Source organism: Parus major, chromosome 27 (genome assembly GCF_001522545.3).
Source record: "Parus major isolate Abel chromosome 27, Parus_major1.1, whole genome shotgun sequence".
Taxonomy (NCBI): Eukaryota; Metazoa; Chordata; class Aves; order Passeriformes; family Paridae; genus Parus; species Parus major.
Genome location: NC_031796.1, coordinates 200,457 through 220,110, shown reverse-complemented (window position 1 = coordinate 220,110; position 19,654 = coordinate 200,457). Strand labels below are relative to the sequence as shown.

General features: G+C 55.2%; 1 protein-coding gene across 2 annotated transcripts in view; it reads right to left on the bottom strand.

The window, feature by feature from the left end:
• KCNH6 (potassium voltage-gated channel subfamily H member 6) overlaps window positions 1-19,654 on the bottom strand; it is a 32,448-nt gene that overhangs the window by 11,893 nt on the left and 901 nt on the right. Inside the window, exons 2-6 of one of the 2 annotated variants that reach the window (XM_015651000.3) lie at window positions 17,013-17,243; window positions 8,769-8,924; window positions 6,044-6,153; window positions 3,983-4,295; window positions 2,264-2,475 (exon numbers count right to left, since the gene is read on the bottom strand). In XM_015651000.3, the coding sequence (XP_015506486.1) occupies window positions 2,264-2,475; window positions 3,983-4,295; window positions 6,044-6,153; window positions 8,769-8,924; window positions 17,013-17,243 (1,022 nt within the window). The remainder of the gene's footprint in view (window positions 1-2,263; window positions 2,476-3,982; window positions 4,296-6,043; window positions 6,154-8,768; window positions 8,925-17,012; window positions 17,244-19,654) is intronic. The other variant, XM_015651002.3, reaches the window with a different exon arrangement.

The window sequence follows — 19,654 nt, the reverse complement described above, 5'->3', positions numbered from 1 at the left end:
TGCTCTGCCCTTCGTCCTTGTTCCTGGCACCTAGCTCTTGTGGCAGAAGCAAGAACAGGTTAAGCCCTCTTGCTTTTCAGGCAGGAATAAATAAAAAACCACATCCCCAAATATCTGAGGCAGGAAAGGGTAAAGATACAACCCCCAGAAGAGTGTTCAAACCAACATAGAGCTAGGGAGCAGCTGCAGCCTTGTTTCTCTCTGTCCTCAAGGGATGGGAAGCTCATCCTTGGGTGGCCTGGGTGGCCCTGGGAGTCTCTGAAGGTGGCAGTCCCAGTGTTCCCCGTGGTGATCCTCCTGGATGCCTCTTCCCTTTGTCCCCTTCCTCCTGCACTTACTGGCTTTAGCCACAGCTGCAGGCCCATGGTGTGGGGTGCTGGGTGCTGGCAGTGAGTGAGGGAGTGCAGAAGGGAGGAGGAGAAGAAGGAGGAGGGAGCAGGGTATTTGTGGGCTGTGGGTGACAGAGGGAGGAGGCTCCTGTGACCCTGGCTAACCCAGGCCATTGCTCACACCCCGTGGTGCCAGACACCCATCACCTTCCCAGCTGTTCCCTCGTGTCCCTTGCTGGGTGCTGGGGATAAGGGGACTGAGCTGAGGTAGGGGTCACTCCAGAATCACCAGGAGAGCCTCAAGCACAAGTGGCTGGGCAGGATCAAGCCCATGGTGCTGGCTGCAGGCTGGCAGTGACCCGGTATATATCTCCCAGCATGTATCCTGACACAGCTCAGCCCCCCCATCCCTGTCCCCAGCACCCAGCACGGCAGATGGGGGGACTGGGACACATGCCACCTGCAGACAGGACCCCAGCCTGGGGACACCAACCCCACATGCCCCCAGCTGTGCTCCAGAGCCACAGACCCGTGAAGCTGAGCCTGGAACCTTCATTGCACTTGTGGCCTGCCCTCCCTGCCAGCTCACTGCAGGGCCAGACCATCCCAAACAGCCTCTGTCTCCACTCCCTGCCCACCCACCAGTATTTTTAGACGGTGTCTCGCCACTGTCTCTGCCGCTCTTGAATTATTTAACAGCCAGGAGCGGGCAGGAGGTATGGGGGACATTGGGGTGAGGACAGGCAGGTCCTCCCTGGGAGGGGGAATCTGGCAGGGAGGAGAGGTCCATCCTATCCCATCTCATCACGTCCCACCTGGAGGTTGAAAGTGAAGATTGACCTCTGTGGATGCTGCACTGCACCGTCCTGCAGCCACCACCCACCAGCTCTGATCCCATCACTCCACAACCAGCTACTGACCCCACATTGAGTGGCCAACACCACTGTGACAGTAACCCCACTGTGACCAGTGATCCCGGGGCTCACTGTCCCACAGGGCACTTCAGGGGCTAATCCTGGGTCACTGCAGTCATCCCCAGATTAGAGGGACTGATGAAGGAGACAAGCCCAAGAACTGCTCCATGATGTGTGAAGTGGGGAGCCCAGCCCCTGTGCATGCAGGCTGTGAAGTTAAAGGTTTGCTGACACCGAGACAGAAGGAGAATCCTGCATAGCACTCCACTCTGATGGAGCAAACTCCCAAGCCTGGAGGCTTTTCTGGGGTCAGATGGCTGCATTTTCATTAAATTTGGCCTTGGCTACTGCTGGCAACAATGGGAGGTGCCCTTAGATATATCTTCCCGTGCCTCAGTTTCCCAACAGCTAGAAGAGCTCCTTACTCAGGATACATCAGCATCTTTCACGCACTCTGGTATTCCCGTGGGATGTGCTATTCCATGCGCGTCCCTTTAGGAGACAGCGCCTAAGTGTCCGCTGCAGTGCCAGGCGGTGCCACGCGTGTTGGTGACAGTGCAGTGCCACCTGCTGTCTCCCAGGGGATCCTGTGGCCCTCGGCGTGCTGACACCAGGTCCTTGGCCGGGCACCCCATGGCCAGCGGTGCCCCAGGGGCTCCATTCCCAGAACTGAGGGGCAGGAACTGTGCCCAGAGCTCTCTCCAAAAGAAGCCACATGCACACACAAACATGCAAACACTTGTCCCGTTCAAGGCCACCCTCACAATCAGTTCATGCTGTGTTTCCCCAGCCATAAATTACCAGAAATAATAATTTAGGGGACTAAAATGAGAATTTCAGCCATTCAGAGGAAGGCATAACCAAACACAGGGATACTGGAATTTCCTGGGATGGAATCTCCAGGTGTCACTGCCTTCCCTGCTTCTCTCCTCCCAAAACCACTGGAGTGCTTGTGACTGTCCCCCAGCAGCAACACCAGCATCCCATCACTGCCTTGGTGGAATCTCACTGCCCACATACCTGTGTGACCTTCTCAGTAACGTTCTGGGTGCGTTCCATCACCTTGTGGGGAGCAATTATCTCAATCTCTGTGGTGGAACCTGAGCGGTGCTTCTCCAGGTTGAACTCCACGAAGTTGAGTGTGAACTGGGGGATCTGGCTGATGGTCCGGTACTTCATGAGGTCCGAGTCCGAGGTGGAGTTCGGGGGGTTGGGTTTGACATGGGAAGCCTCTGAAAGAGGATGGAGAGGAGCATTGAGAAGGGCAGTGTGAGCAGGAACAGATCCCCTAGAGCCCTGACCTTGTGTAGGACCTCCAGGAGCTGGGGACCACCACAAGGTGCCACCAAAAGGCGCCAAAGTCTGCTTGGCCATAAAGGCTTAACTTCTTCAGGCTGGCTCAGACGTGGGATGCCCAGTCTGGGATGCCTGAGAAAGGGCTGTTTTTCCCAAATATCACCCATCTTTTCACCATTAAACCTCCTTCAGGGGGCTCAGACCAGTTGCCAAAACAGAGACACTCAGTGTCCTCTGCTACCCCTGATGATTCACCACAGAGAGATGCCAAAACTGGCATGAAAACAGACAAAGGAGGACATCATTCTCCTCCACCCTTGCATGCTTTAGCCTGACAAACATAGCTCTTGAGCTGCTGTCTTGGTTTTTGGCCACCAAACGGAACCAGGAGTTGGATGATATTCCCACTCAGATGCATCCTCCATCCCCCAGCTGCAGGTAGGGAGGTCAGAGCTTTCTCCAGAAGAAGAGCTGTAGTGGGGGTGGATCCTGATATTTCTCCCTGGGGACCTGCCCCTGGGTCACCCCAATGCAGGACCAGGGAGGAAGCTGTGTAGGTGGTCATTTCATGGCTGGGCTTCTGGCAACGTTTTGTCATGAGTGGGAGCCTGTACTCAGACCCAGGGCTTCAGGAAGATCCCCAGGCAATGTACTCAGTGTGTACCAACCTTTCCATCTCCTACAGGCAAGGCAGGGTTGTACTTTCAATTTTTTACCCCTTCTAGCCCTTGCACTCTGACATTGAGCCAAGTGGTGGTGTGGGCAGGAGGTGTCTGAAGACATTGTGAAGGTGCCCACTTAGCACTAGCCATTCTGCTGCCACCCTTCTCCCTGCTCATTCCCCTTCCCTCCCTCTACACTGTCTCCTCCTGAGGGTCCATAACCCATGACTATAGGAGAATCATGGACCTCCAGCCCATTTTTTACAGCCACATTCCACAGACTGATCTCTCTCATCCCCAGTTGACAGGCTTCTCTTTCCTGACCTCCATCTAATTTGTCATCATCACTCATGAGAACCAGAGGTCTGGATGTGGATAGCATGGTGAAGGATCATTCCCTTCAGCCCTTCAGGGTGGCCTGGCCAGCGTCTCACCCACCTCCAACACATGGACACAGCTCACACTGCACATGCCTGCAGACCCCTTCCCTCCCTCCTGGGAAGGTGGGACGGCATTGGGATGCCCCTTGTGTGGGGCAGCTGAATGCAACCTCAACACGGTCTCACATCTCACACACAAATCATGGGTGGCCCTACCAAAGAGCAGGACCTGCCTGTGCAGGGAATTGCACGGAGACCAGTGGGTTTTGGGGAGAAGACCCAGGTAATCTCCACCTTGCAGAGAGAAAAGAGACCGAGACCTCCCCCCCCGAGATGTGCTGAGGCCATTGCCAGAACCCTGACTCCCGCAATAGAACCGACAGCTCCGGGGTTTTCCCTACCTGAGTTTGCCCTCCTTTCCCTGAATTTTCTCTGGAACTCAGACCTCGCAGCCTCAAAGTTGTCCAAGGAGGAGACCCTGCGGAGGCTGTGGAAGCTGCCCCCAGGGCGAGACCGAAAGAAACCCCACGCAGGGTACGACCCTCGAGGGCCCAGCACGGGAGGCTCTTGTTTCGGGGACGAGTGTTGTAGGGTGGGGTCGGCCTCCAGGCTTGGCCTCCGCTCCTTTTCCAGGAGGGATTCGGTCTCTGACTGCATACAGTTTTCCTTGGGCGATGTCTTCAAGTCCCTCAAAATCAGGGAGTCACCACCAGGCTTTAAGACAGCCAGGAGAAAGCGTTGTATTAGAAGGAGTCCCCGCGTGCTGGGGGAAAGGTGAGGGAGCCAGGGTAGGTAAGAGGAGAGGCAGAGGGCTGGGAAGCACTGCAGTTCCTGAGGTCATCTCCAGCCTGGACCAGGACCTGCTTTGGAGTGGGGCGACCGAGTCCCTGGGGACTTGGCAGCTCCTACCTCCTATCAACTCCTGCCATGGGTGGCTGCGGGGAGGTTTGCAAGGTGATGGTGCACAGCTGGGAAGCAGGTGAGAGCAAGAGGAGACCTAGGGACAGCAGGAGTACCTGCTGTGCCATGCGTTTTTCTGAGATGTCCCTGTGTCCCACCACTGGGGCTGCCCTTCCCTCACCTGCTGAAAAAGCTCAGGCCACCACCACGGGTCAGTGCCCTATGCTGGTGTTTATGGAAGAGGATGTGCTCTGCACCAGGAAGCACTGGAGGAGCTGCTGTGTTTGTAAATTTGGCCATATTTATCCTCCTTCTCCTAGAGCCACTGTTAACCATGGCTAAACCTTTTTCCCTGAAGACCTGATGAGTTTCCAGACTTTAATTTCTGCAATGGAGTGTGGAAAGCCAGTTAGCAGTTAGCCAGTTCCACCTTCTGGGAGCAGAAACCCATGAGACTGTGCCCCTCCAGTAGTACCCACAGGAGGGACTGTGGCACTTCTCACCATCCCTAAGGCTCTCAGGGCAGGATGGGGTGCCTGGAGAGGCTGGCTGCTGGCTGGCCCTGCACCTGCAGGGCTGTGCCCACTTGACCAAGCTCCAGAAAAACAGTAGAACACCAGGTTATCCTCAATGCACATTTTCCATGTGTGTGCCCAAAAACACTGCAGTGCTCCATGCAGCTCCAGCCTGGGGGTACCCAGAGCTTTTAGCAGTGCTGGTGCCTATAAGAATGATGTACCCAAAGCATCTGATAACCCTACACACATATTCAATCTACCATAAACACAACCTCTGAGAAGACAGGCACCTTTCATCTCATTATATCTATGATTTGGGGAAGCAGATTTATCCAGGCTGCCTGGATACACCCAGCACAGCAAGACCATGGCACCTGAGGATGCCTTAGCAGAGGAGCCTCCTTGCTCACATCCTTGAACTCCAGCATTTCAGAAAACAGCAGGTCTTTGACTGGAGGTACCCTGAGCACTACTGACAGTCAGGAAGCCACCAAGAACAGCAATCTCTGAACAGACCCCACCAACAGTTTTTCAAGGTTGGTGACAGATCACCCTCCACCATGGGAAGTACAATCTTTGCTGGAGGGCTGAGAAGCTGGACCAGCCTGTGCTGCCTGATCCCTGCCAGGAAAACATGAGGAAATGAGCCTGCCAGTCCCTGCTCAGAGCACAGCTGCTCCATGCTCCTACAGCTACCAGCACATCCCCTCCTTGAGGTGGGGACAACTCCCTGGAGCTCCATCATCCTGGACAACCTGCAGTATGGAGCAGACCTTCCTCCCCCACCTTGGCACCTCTCCCACTCCCCCCATGAGCCACGGAATGTGCGGAGCAGCACCGCCGAGCTCCAGCCCACGCTGCCAAAGCACCGCACTCGCTGCCAGCCCTCAGCAGGGCCAGCCTCAGCACCGACCCCGTGCCAGCCCTACCGCCAGAGATGGCCCGAGCCACAGCAGCCAAGGGGGACTGGGATGGGGACAACGAGGAAGAGCGCTGGGACCTGGCCTGAGGCGTGGGCTTATATCAGACAAAGGCTACGGTTACCTTTCCATAGTCAATGGCTACTCCATCAAACTCACTGGTGGGCAGAGATTTCCGCTGGATTTTGAGTCGCCGCAGGGACGGGAGACTAAACTTCAAACTCCTACCTTCACCTTGTTAAAAAGAGAAACAAAACACAAGAGAGAAAGATGTGACCTAGCTGCATGTGATGGCTGGAGTGAGGTGGGACAGGGGAGACACTACAGAGAATTTTGGGTGGCTTTGGGGGACGCACGTGCTGTGTGGCCCTTCCTCCTCCAGAGCACTTGCTATTCCCAGGCCATCACATCACCGTGTGCTCAAGGCAGACCCTGACCTGGCAGCAAGCTCCTCTGAGCTGGAGAAGAGTTCCCTACAACTGCAGATGTGATCGGGAAAGGTGCAGAGCATCCCTAAGCCAATTAAAGAGGTTAAAGCCACTTAAGGGATTTGGACCTGGAGGAAATCGAGCCTCTAAATCTCCTTGGTGGAACTTTAGTGAAAAAAACGTCCACACAATAGAGATGGTAATTCAGAAAGGCATCAAAAGAAAAGTAGTTCTATCAATTTTGTTCCTGGATTTGTTTTGGATTTTAAGTGAGGGGATTTGGACCACACAGGTCTCTTCCTGCCATCACAGGGGACAAGGAGCCCACCTTACTGGGGACAGGGGCTGGGACAAGGGCAGCCAGGGCTGCTAGGAGCTGTGAGAGAGATGCAGGAGAGGAAGAGCCCGGATGTGGAGAGGGCCCAGTGCCCCTGGTTGTGACACTCAAAGTCACTTGTCCTCTTCTAGAGGAGACCATGGTCACTTGCACTGCAGAGTTCATGTGAGCAGCTACGTTCACACCCTTGGGGCCTGGGTCAGCCCCAAAGCTCATCCAGCAGCACCAACTGAGCTCCCTAACTGCACAAAAGTTGGCCTAAATCCTGGGGTGTGTGGGATGTGGCACGAGCTCCACAAAGACATTGTCGTCTGGGAAAAAGCAGCACATTGAGGAGCCCTTTGGTTTTGGCAAGATTAGCTTCCCTCATCCAGCCCCAAAACACCACCAAACTGCTTGGGCAGGGCCCCAGACTGCCCAGCAACGTCTGTGCCCCTGGGGTACCACACGGGCTCCCTCTGCTCACCCCATCCCCACTGCCTAGAGCAGCTTTTCAGCTGGAAGAAGCAAAGTATCCAACTTTCCCTGCACACCAATGAGCTGGCAACCAGCAACGCAGGCACCTGTGGCTGTGCAATTGAAGACTGAGTCAGAAAACCTATGCATGAGATCTCGATCTTGGGGCTCCAGCAGCTGCACCAGCAGCTCTGGCCTTTCCACACTCCCTGCCATCGGAAACACCCCTTGGGATGCACAACACAACATCCAACATGCAAGGAAGTGACAGCTACTCTGGATTTGAGTGCCTTCTGCCAAAGGGAGGGGTGAGATGGGGTATGGGTGCATCATATGTTGAGATATTTTGAGAGCTGGTGGGGCTGCAAAGCAATGCTGGTGCTGGAATTTAGGATTTCCTCAGCAGGTCATGCATAGAGGGTAGCTGATACTAAAGCAATCCATCAAAAATATGAATCTCATCACTTCACAGACCTATGAAGACATGCACAGTGATCTGTCCATCCACACAGATACCCCCATGAGCTCCCTGTGTGCATGTCTGGCCTGAGCACATATAAACCCATATAAAACTCTGCTGGTACCTGCTGCCATACACAGACACCTGAATGGCTCCAGGATACAGTTATGCACTGAGTGGGAATGCACTGACACACACACTCCAGTTCAGTGGGCAGCTCTCAAACTGTTCCCTGATGTGGCCCTGGCTCTGGTCCTGGTCCTGCTGTGCTGCCCCATGTTCCATGGTGGACAGACCCACGTTGCTCCCACAGCTTTGAGGCCTGCCCGAAGCCTCCCAACAACACCCCTAGGGAATGTTGTCATGAAGGCAGATGTGGGATTATTTCCCTGGCTCAAGCAGAGGTGACCAGCACTGAGGGCTGTATAGAAGGAAGAGATTTAGAAGTTACAGCTCTTTGTCAGGTCTAATATCTGCATCCCTGAATATCCACATCCCCTCGAGAGCCTCACCACAGCTTCCCTTTGATCCAGTCTTCTTCAAAAGGGAATTTGAATTTTCCACTGTCTCCAAAATCCTGGAAGGAGCCTAAGAGAGCAGGGAATAGCCTGAAGCTGGGGCAGGCTGAACCATCGCAGTGCAGCCATCCTAGTGCCATTCACCTGCAGTGACATTCTGATAGCACAGCCATGCTGTTGGTGACACCAAATGTCCCCTGGCCCTCCTGGTGACCCCATACACAGGTCCTGCCCCACACCAGCACCTCCAGCCCAAGCCAGTGTTAAATATGGAAAAGATCCAGCAGTGCAGGGGGTTCATGGAGGGGACTCCATGGCTCCACTCACAGCGAGACCTCTTCTCAGAAATGCACCATCCCATGCAAGGAATCAGTCCCCATCCTGTTCCCCAGGTCTCTGGGATTTCGGGAACTGCCACTGGGCAGCTGTGGACGCAAGGGAAGCACAGCTGGCTCAAACAGCCTTTTCCCATCCAGCTGGGGTCTGGCTGCACCAGTCAGAGCTGCGGCTGTGAAAAATACAAACCTCTTCCCATGCAAGGGCCTGCCCAGACACAGGTGCAGCCTTCAGTCCCCACGTGCTCCCAAGCAAACCATGGGGTGAGGGTGCTGTGCTGCCCTCCCAGGTCCCCACCGCCCCCAGGCACCCACCTTTGCTCCAGCTCTGGGACAGGCGCTGGTGCAGGCTCCGCCCGGTGCTCTTGGCGATGAGCTGTGCCAGATCCTCGAAGTTGAGGATGAACATGATGACGACACCTTCCTCGTTCTTCACAGGCACCACATCCACCAGGCAGCGGAAACATGATGCTGCCGAGCAGAGACAGGCTTAGGGGGGCTGCAGAGGAGACTCTGACCTCCCCCCGCAGCACCAAACGCTTTTGGCAGAGAAGTGGGTTTCTGAGAACTTGGATGGCTGTAATCCCTGCTGGTGGGTAGTGGATGATATGGAACATGATCTGAGCTCTGGGAAAGGGCCATATCCCTGAAGCATCCCAATCACACCGATCACATCTCTTTTTTCTGTCCCAGACAGTCATTTATATTAATGTACTTGAGAACAGCAATTAAAGAGTGAGTAATTAAGAACTCAGGAAGTCCCAGGTAGTGGTTTAACCTCATTAAGCATCCTGCTTGTAATCATGCTGCAGTTAATTGCCCTGCAATCACCAGGCAGTTTTTGGGGACTGGATGCAGGTAATGGGGGTGAGCCCGACCACGTGGGCAGCAGGACTGGGGAGGATCAGTGTGACAGTCCCCAAGGACAGTCCCTGAAGGCATGGTCAGGCATGGCCTTGTCTTGTCCTGCCATGGGGACACTGAGGCACAAAAGCGGCACAAGGACTGGCTCAGTGTCCTGGGAGTGATGGAGGCTGTGAGGAGGATCCCAAATATGTCCATAGGGATTTTCCTGTTGGATGTCAGCTTAACCCTGTGGCTCTTCTTGTGCAGCAGCCAGGCACCAGTCTTCAATTAAAGGCAACTGAAAACACCTGAAGGTCTTTTCCAAAGCACCAAGTAAAGGATACAGGTGTTTTCCCACCTCCTTTGCCAGCTTTATTCCCACCAAATCCTCCAAAAACCCTACCTTAGGGAATAATCACCAAGTCCCTTCCTTGAGCTAATTGCTGTTGCTTTGGCACTGGTGGGAGTGGGACCCTCTGAGCCACAGCCACTGTCATGATCCCTCTGGTGAAACCCCCTGAACACGCCCAAGCTCCTATCCCAAAACTCCTAGAGATGATGGAGCCAGGCCACCTCCTTCCATGGCAGCTTTTGCCCTGTGCAGATCCCTGATCTTGCCTTGGCCCCTTGCTGTGATCACAGGGATTAGCAGATTGGGCAGGGATGTGCTGCCGGCCCGATCCAGTGCTCTCCTGCTCTGCCTGTGGCCACGCTCCAGCCGGGAGGGGCATGGCAGCCTTTCTGCGTATAATTTTAAGGAGCTCAGGGCCTCCCGTAATCAGGAGCAGATGGCCAGCATCGGGCAACTTCAAAATCTGCCGTGACGTCAGGGATGTACACATACACAGACACAAGAACAGGAAAGAAATGGATATGCTGAATTCTGTTTAAAGACCCCAGCAGATATGATTGATTCATTCTTTCTTTCTTTCTTCCTTCCTTTCTTCCTTCCTTTCTCTCTCTCTCTCTCTCTCTCTCTCCACTGTTCACCAAAGGGAGAGGAAATCCACTGAAATGTGTGAGCTGGGGAGAAGGGAGTGGATTTTTGGCAGATAAAGCTGTTTGGGGGCTGCATGGCACACCACAGGTTACCTCTCTGCATAGCAGTACGAAGTGAGCTCTTTCCCTCTCTTTCTCAGGATTTTTAGGGATCTTTAGATCAAGAGATAGCCTGGAAGGGATGCTGAGTGAGTGAGGTGCTCTGGGTGATGCTGAGGTGGCACATGCCTGGTGGGATGGCACGGTGCCATCCCCAGGATGCTGCAGCTCTGGTGTGTGCACAGGCACACGCTGGTGTATCAGGGGCTGTGCACAGGGGAGCCTGCTCATGAATGTTTTCTCCTTTGCTGTTAGAAGATGAGGAGTTTTTTTCCCCCAGGAGTGATTTTGAAGCATCACTAACTTCCTGGAACCCACATGGTTCATTGGCATGGGCAGCCATCAGCTCCATGCTTCCCCCTGGACTGGGAATCCTCCTCCAGATAGCCCAGTCCTGGCTCAGGTGCTCTGCCCTCCTGCATTCCTTCACCACCTCACATTTCCTTCCTAAGTTCCTCATGGCAGTGGGAGGGGATGAGCTCTGAGCTGTTCTCAGGGGGGCTACATGCTGGCAGCCCCTATGTGGCATGGGAGTTAATCCCATGGCCAGTGCAGAACAGCTGAAAACTGGGCCCAGTTACATCTAGTCGGATTGATATAAAGAGCAGCTGGGAGGTGGCTGGGGGTGGGTTTGGGTGGCAGCTGGTGCCTGGTTTGATCCTGAAAATCTGGGAGGTGCTGAGCTTGAGCGGCCCTGGCCAATGTCACAGTGAGCCCCTCGCTGATCCCTTCTTAAATTAAATAAAAGAGACTATTTCTGCTGGGAGGGAACTATAGCAATAATCTAGTCCAACTGCCTGGCCAATTCAGTGTGGGCCAGTGTTAATCCCCTCCAAAACCAGGGGAATCACCCCAAAAGTAGCCTCAGCAGGCTCAGCCCTGCGTGCCAGGAACTCAGTGCCTTGCTCAGACCCACATGACACAGCATGGAGGTGTCAAGGGGTATCAGGGCCAGGGATGGGAGCAGCAGGTTCCCTTAAATCTGGGCCAAAGGCAGGGCATTCCCCAGGATTTGGGGTCTCTGTGCAGCTGGGATTTGGGGTACCCCCAGCTCTGTGGAGAGGCTGCAGCTGGGAGAGCTGTGGTACCCTTTGTCCTGATTCAGTTTCACTATAGTGAGCCAGCCTCAGCTCTGCTGAACACTGAGCCTCCCTATCCTTCTTCCCAAGAACCAGGCACCAAACCTGGGCTGAGCCAGCCCCGGGAGGGACCTCAGGCCTGCCCTCCCTTCCTTGGTCCTCGATTGACTGTCCCCATCCATCTGACTGTCTCTTCCCTTCAGCTGTTCAGCTAATCTGTCTCCATCCATCTAATTTTATCCAGCCACCAAATGATCTCTTGGAGGAGCCCTGGGGGCATTCCCAACCTGCCTGTGCTTTGTGGCCACCAGCATTAGGGTACCTGTGCCCATCTGGGATGAGACCCAGCCTGGGGGCTGCAGAAAGGGCTTGGCAGCTGGGGTACAATATGGATGCTGGTTTGAAGGGTCCTACAGCCAATGTGGTGGGCTTGTCTGGGCTGGGAAAACCAGCTCATTCCCTGAACTCCTGGGTTTGATCTTCCAGCACCCAGCCCAGCTCCCCCAAGCTGAGTGAGTGCCTGGAGGTTTGTGCTTTCTGACCCACCGTGTCTTCTGACCTTGATAAAAGCCAACACTTAATAACATTAAAAATGTCATTGTTGGGGGCCCTCCCCCCCATCCCTCTTATCCCTTGCAGCCACTGGTGGTTAATGCATTTGCCAGTATCATCAGTATTAAACTAATCAACAGGACACGGGGGTTTCCGAGAGCCGGACACAAGCCAGTATTGTTATGAATATTAAAAAAGCGAGCTATTAATCTGTGCTTGGAGCTCTTACCCAGGCCTGCCCTCCCCCCAGCAGGGAGATTTAATCTGCAGGGTCTCATGGCAGAGTGGCTAAATCTATAGTGGTGTTACATAAAGGAGCAGAAGAGAGGGGCTGGGAAGGGCACGGAGGGGACGGGGACAGCGGTGGGAAGAGAGCTGTGCTCCAGGGATGGCTGGTGTGCCCAGAGAGAAGCTTGGAGGACCAAGCTGAGCATCCATCCTGGGATAAATCAGTGTCAGGGCTGAATAGAACTTCAAAGGGAAGCAGACATTGCTGGGAGCTCCTAAAGCAAATCCCTGATGTGTGATGGAAAAAAAAATGGAGATAGAGTCTGAGCTGGTGGGACATTCGTCACTCTTGAGACCTGGGGTAAGCCCTTGCAGGTCTGCATCCCCCTGCACAGGGAGGGAGTGTGCAACACTGGGCTTGCCCTGGTCCCTCTCCCCACACCCAGACAGGCATCAGGAGACTGAAACCCAACAGGACACCAGGCCAGCAAGAATGACCTTATTAAGTAACATCAGTGGGATGGAGGTTTCCCTGTGCAGTGAGGAAGGGCAGGGATTTCTGTGCTTGCCTTTTCTTAAATTCCAGGCCTTACAGGCAGGCTGGAAGCAGCAGTGGAGAAGGAAAACCAGGAGTGTCAGGTGGCTGAGGGTACCCACCAAAATGTGGCCACAAGAAATATCCAAGCCTAGCAGGGTGGTTTTGGGTGCAACTAGAAGGATGCTCTGATCCCCAGGAGCCAGAAGGGGTCCTGGATCAATACAGTGCGTTGGTAAAATGCATCTTAACCTGCTCTGCAAGCAAAGTGAGTGCCATGTCTAGGCCCTCAGTCCTTCTCTTGCTAAATCTTGCTAGCTGCAGAAATTAGTCCATCTGAGAGGGGGCTGAGTGGTCAAAGCTGCAGAGGTGACAGAGTTTTCTGGGGCTATCCAGCCATCCCGGGGACCTGTTCCCACGGCACGTGGGGACATCTCCCACTGGGGGTGCAACAGTCATCGAGGATGAGGATGGAGAGCTTGGGGTCGGAATCAGTGACTCTGCCAGGGCAGGGATTTCAGGAAAAAAACTGCTCCAGGCATCATTCTTGGAGGTGCTGGGGATGATCTGAGCCTGTCCTTTTGTTCATGGGACATCAGGTCCAAGCAAAAAGCATCTGTGGAGCAGCAGAAGATGAAAAATGTGTCCCTTGCAGCTCTCTGCCCTAGTCACACTGGCCTTGGGGCACAGCCAGGGCAACGGGGGTGCCTGGAGCTGCAGCACAGCCATGCCAAGGATGGCAGAATTGGCTCTGCAGCACAGGATCTCTGGGACCAGAGCTTTTGTCCTTGTGAGGCGGGATGTTTATAAGTTCCCATCTGGAGCTGGGCCATGCTGTCCATCCCTTTCCCGAGGTCACAGACTGACCCTTCAAGCAAACAGCCCTAGCTTGGCATAAGCCCCATGGGTTTGTACAAGCCAAGAGCTCAACTTGGGGTTGGGCTTTGTCAGCTGGCTGTGACTTCCTCCTCCTCCTCCAACACCCAAGAAGTCCCCTTAGTTCTGCCTTGACCCCCCCCATGGGGCAGGAGCAGAGGCTCCATGGGGCTGCTAACACCAAATCCCTGACAGTGTCAGGATTCAGCAGCTGCTGGTGGGATTTGCCCTCCTGTTCCCAGTGCACCCATTGAGCATGTCACATGTTGCTGTTTACAAAGCTGTATGGAGAAACCCTGGTTGGATGCATCCCCCTGCCTTGGCCAGGCTTCCTGGCAGCAGCTGCTGGAGAGGTGCAGTGCCATGGGTGTGTGTGGGCTGGGGACAGAGGGGACATGTCACAGGAGTGTCTCTGCCCCCTTTGGGTGTGGTGACACTTCCAACCCATGCCTGCCTGGCTGCTTGCTCAGGCCCCCCATGAGGACTTGTGGGGATATGCTGAGTGGCACAGGGCACCCCAATCACTCTCTCAGCCTCCCACTCATGGAGCCCCCAGGGGCAAATCCTGGCTTCTGCACCAGTTTTATGAGTTTGCCAGCCTGATCCCAGTCCCTAATTCGAGTTCTGAGGGGACTGACATGAACTGCTGCTGGAGGGGACAAGCTGTGGGCTCTGCCCAGGAGAGGACAGGATGGAGGGGCTGGGGCGGCCCCACCAGCTGCTCCAGCTGTCACAGCCACATCTCCCCTTTCATATTCAGCAGCATCACATTCATGCAGATTAAGCAGAGCGGGTGCCAGCAGCTGCTGCTGCTCAGGCCATGCTCGCACTGGTGGCACTCAGCACCTGCGGCCACCTTCTGCTCTGGGAACCCCGCGAGCCCTGGCCAGTGGCTTCGCTGCAAAGCACGTCACCCTTGGAGAGGGAAAAATCCCAACCCTGGGTGCAGCTCAGCTCCACCAGCTCCACCAGCATCCTCAGGGGATGCTGGAGGATTTGAGCTCACCCTGGCCACAGTGGACAGTGTGTCCCCCCCAGGGCTGGAGGCCGTGGCTGCTCCTCACTGCAGCAGGAGCTGATCCCGTGCTGACCCCCCTGTCTGGGCCAGTTCCAGCTGTGTAGCATCTTGTAAGGAAATTAACTTTTCACTGATCTCCCAGCTTTGAGCTGGGGATTAGAGCCCACACGCGCTGTGAACGGGCTCTTCCTTCTTTCCAAGGCCTTTTTGGGGCTGGTGTGGCAGAAAGGGACAACTGTCCTGGCTGGGCTGACCCCACCCTTCCCCACAGGTACTTGGTTCTTGGTTTGGAGCTGGGCTCACTGTTGGAACTCCTGACTCGTTTGGCTCTGTGTATAATTAGGTGATGACAGCATGGGCATCCGGGTGGGGACTGAGCTGCCAGGCTGTCCTCAGGGACACTCATCCTCCCATTACTCAGCATCCTGCCGGACCCCAGAACCCACTGGCCCAGACACCCTTGGGTGGCCCCTTCCTACCTGTCTTCATCCATCCCACCCTGGCCCTGCTTGGGTGGCTCCAACGGGCAGATTTTGGGTGCAATATTGCCTCTGTCAGCCAGAAAAGCGAGGAAACAGCCCCGCGAGCTGCAGAGCCGGGAGTACCGCAGTAATAAACAGCAGGTCGAGGCTGGAGATTGGTGCTGCTGGTATGAAAAAGAGGACAGGCAGGTTCCGAGCTCTGCCGGCTAATTAAGCAGCAGCTCCCTATAATGCAAAAGCCTTTTCTTTGCCGATAAGACCCATTTATAATGGGCCGAGCGGTCGCAGGCTGAGTGCTGGGGGGAAACAATTGGAAAGCATACTGCTGGTGGGGTTGGGTTTTAAAAATAGACATGGAGGGTTTGCTTCTGGGCTTTTTTCTTTTTTTTTTTCTCTCTTTTTTATTAAAAAAGAGAAGAAAGCAGCTCAGACCTGCAATGAGAGTTCCCCATGGCCTAGAGGAAGAGCAGGGTTCTGAGGACAGTACTGAGCATCCCGTGAGCCCAGCAGGAATGCTTCAAAGCAGGGAGCGTGGAGATGGATCAGGCTCACAAGCCAAGTAGTCCCCAGGGATGGAATGGGAAACTATCCTGAGGGAGGGAGGAAATGGAACAGGGTTGCACACACTGTCCTTGCCACAGCCAGTGCATGGCCACGCACTGGCACTGCGATGGGAGCAGGGGGACAGCGTGTGCCGCTCCCCCGTGTGTCTCCCGCGCTGCGCTGGGCTCCAGCCAGGCCCTGCAGCTGCTCAAGGGGGGGACTTGCACCCAGACCTGGCACCGCTCATGGCCCCTCTCCACCCAGGAGTGGCCCCACAGGAAGAGCCTCGATTGAGTGGCCTGATCCTGCCACCACAGAGGGCCAGGTCCCGCTGGGATAACACGGAGAGGTGCTGCCAGTGAATAACTCCAGGGGCCGATACGCTGGCACCTGGATGCCAGCCCGGGAGATAGGGTCTGGGAGTGAAGCCAGGACACCCGGGTGCCAGCCCTCAAGATAGGGTGGCTGGGTTGGGAGCCAGAGTTCCTGCCTGCTCCTTCCTTCTGCTTCCAGTGGTTCTCCTCTAACTGGCTGCCCAGGAGCTGCCAGCAGTGGGGTGCAGCCCTGTGCTCAGGACAAGCCCCCATCAAATACAATCTGAAGCAATGGGAAAGCTCCACAGGTTAAAAAAAGGAAACAATTTCATATTTTTTAACCTTCTATGAGCACTGGACCTGCATTTCCCTGCTGCTGGGAACCCTGGCCACTGCTGTTTTGCAGCATCAAGCACTAAATATTTATTTAACTTCCTGCCGTATTAGAACTAATCACTCGTATTTTCCATCAAAGCTTCATTTTCATCTTAACGTAATTCCATCTGTGCACGCACAGCCGCATCCTGCTCACTGGAAAGGCAGCTCTGAGGCTGTTGGCTGCACCCACTCTCAGCAGATATGGGGTCTCTGTCTCATCTTGGAGCACAGATTGGAAGACCTGTGTCCCAGTCTGGCTTCTCCATGGGCTTCCCACTCATTCCTGGTGCAGGGGTCCCACAAGCAATGACATAGCTTGTCCCAGGAGCTCGGAGCCATCCCCAAGGGCTCACACATGACCTGATTCCCAAATAATCTGGCAACATCCTCTATTCCTGAAGGTCCCAATGTGCTCCATGACAGCAGAGATGTCTCCATCCCAGCAGGAGCCACTATGGATCTGCTCTCAGCAAAGCCCTGAGCCTGCGTGCAATCCTGATGCCCTGGTAGCATCAGATCCTGCTTGCCTCCCACCACTGACTTCTCACAGCCCAAAGCCAGGGCAGGTCACACCACCCACCACTGGATCACCCCTCAAAGCGACTCTTACTGTCTTTGCGGTAGTAGAGGATCTCGAGCTTGCACTCCTCGGAGCCAAGCAGGGCCTGGGTGAGCTGGGCGATGGAGCTCTTGGTGGTGTCGGGGCCAGTGAGGAAGTCGCAGGTGCAGGGCTGCTGCATCACCTCCACGCGGGAGTAGCCGAACATCTCGCAGAAGCCGTCGTTGCAGTAGATGATGGCACAGTTCTCCATCTGGGCGTTGGCAATGAGGAATTTGCGGTCTGCAGGGAGGCAGGAGAGCACAAGGCTTAGAGGGTGATGGGGACCCACAGGGATTGGGAACAGCCTGGGTGCAGGGGGTGAGCTGTCACCTGCTGTGGGGCTTGTGCAGAGACAGGCTGCCAGGGGACACTGGGGACAGGTCTGGGGGCAGAGTGGCTGACCTCAGCCCACACCATTCCAGGTACCACTCTGCTCTTCAGAGAGAGAAAGTGTCCCCAAGTTCATGTGAATTTGTGACTGTGGGGACAGGGGGACCCAAAGTGGAGTTTCTCAGTTTTGCTGGGATTGGCCAATCTCTGCAGCCTTGACATCTCACCGCTGGCATGTGAGGACTCTGCTGTCTAATGGGCAATCTGTCCCTGACCAGGACTGCAGGCAGAGGGGACATTTCAGCCTCTGTCCCTTCCCAGGAGCTTATCAGGGACCTGAGTTATCTCAGAGACTTTCCACCCTTGCTCAGATTTGACTGAAGTCAGGCAAGGGGCAAGAGGAGGAGGGAGTGTGAGGCTTTGCTTCATGGGAAGTGGGGTGAAACCCATTCACATTAATGATTCTCTTAATGTTTTGTAGAATAATTGTGCCTTTGGGCTGAAGGCGAAATCCAGACCCCAACTGGGCTTTTCTCCTGTGTCCACTGCTAAGGACAGTGTCCACTGAGGGGCTTTCTATGTGGCCCCTTTTGTGGCCCCTGTGCTCAAAAAGTAGTGTTCATGTGAAGGAAAGGGGAAACTGAGGCAGGGAGTGATGCTGCCCCATTCCCACCTGGCACTGCAGCCACCTAGGTTGGACTGGGGCCAGACTTGCTGCCTTGCCAGGGCGTGTGGCAGTGCTGTGCAGCCCATCTAATCCATCCCACATGGAGCCACTTCCATCCTTGTCTTGGGGTGAGCTCTGATTTGGTTTGATTTTGGTTTTCTTTTTAAGGAAAAACTGGGGAGGGCTGGGCTCTGGGACAGGTTTGCTGGGGAGTGACAGGGAGCTGGCTGCTTATGTGGCAGATGCCGTGTCCCCCCAGCACCATCTCCCTCAGAATTTGGCATCAGCTCCAGGCTGGAGTTGAAGGCAAGACTGAGCAGAGGGTCTGTTTGGAGGCTGCCTCCCAACCCAGACCCCAATTAATCTCCTGGATTACCCAGGAATGGCATCTGCAGCTTGCGTGCTCCAGAACCCTGCTGCACTCCAGCCTCACTGGGAATTTTACTCAAATGCAAGAGAAACCTCTGGACAGCTGTGGCACCAAGCGCTGGACCTAGTGGGGTGGGGGGACCCCTCCCAGGCATATCAGGGCTCTCCCCAATGGCACCTGCAGAGTCCCAGCTCTGCAGGATGCCTCCCAGTAAAACCAGTGTCCCCAGGGATGCTGTATCAGTCTCCTGCTTCATTCCACCCTCTGAAAGCCCCTTGGTGGCCCTTTGTGCGGGTCTTCCACTCTGGCACCTTTCCCTTTCCCACACAGGGCTGATGCTAGTGCTGATGCTGCAAACAGCACAAACCACCACAGACAAATGTTTCCCAGTTCCTTCTTCCTGATCCCTCTAATATCCAAATTGCTTTGTCAGCTGGAAGACAACACAAGGAGGGGATCTTCTCTCAAAGCCCTACTCCTGGGGCACACTCCCCACTTGTGATGAAGAGTTTCCCCATCCAGTGTCAGCTCCGTGGACTGGATCCAGTCTGGATCCTGGCTGGGCTGGCGCAGGACAGGATTTACAGGACTGGCAGGGTGCCGGAGCGAGCTGTGCTGAGCACAGGGATGTGACCAAGACTAGGATGGGAAGGAGCTGCAGACCCAGGTCTCCTTGGGGTATTTTTCACACCCAATTTTCTTTCTGCCCTGCCCTCACCTGCAGATTTTCCTTTGGGTCCCACAGTACCAGGGCTCTGCACCAACCCTGGAAGGGAAGAGTTGGGCCCCTCTGGCTGCAACGGGGACTCCCCAGGAGCAGCTACACCCATGGGAGCTGCGGTGTTGGGGGTGAAGGCACCCACAGGCACGGAAGAACTCACTGCCTGTAGCAAAGATGTATTAGGTGTGCTGGTTTGGTGTCTCCCAACATCTGTCACAGCACGAAACTGCCGCGGGGGAGCGTGGGGTGATGTTTCGGCAGAATGCAGCTGGTGCCCGACATGGCTGGCAGAGGCAGGGAGCGGGCAGGGCAGGGAGCAGGGCAGGGAACAGGGGACCTGGCTGCGTCCTCGCTGTCACACCTCGCCGCGTGGCCCTGCTGCTCCCCAGCCGCTGCTTCCCAGGGGGAACTGATAGGAACCAGGGAGAGTTTTTCTCACTTTCCTTCCCCAGGGTCACGTCAGTCACTGCCAGGCCACGCAGCGCAGATCCGGCAGGGATGGCAGCGCCAGGGAATTTGCCCACTCGGGAAACTTGGACACCAGATAAAACCCACATTGAGCC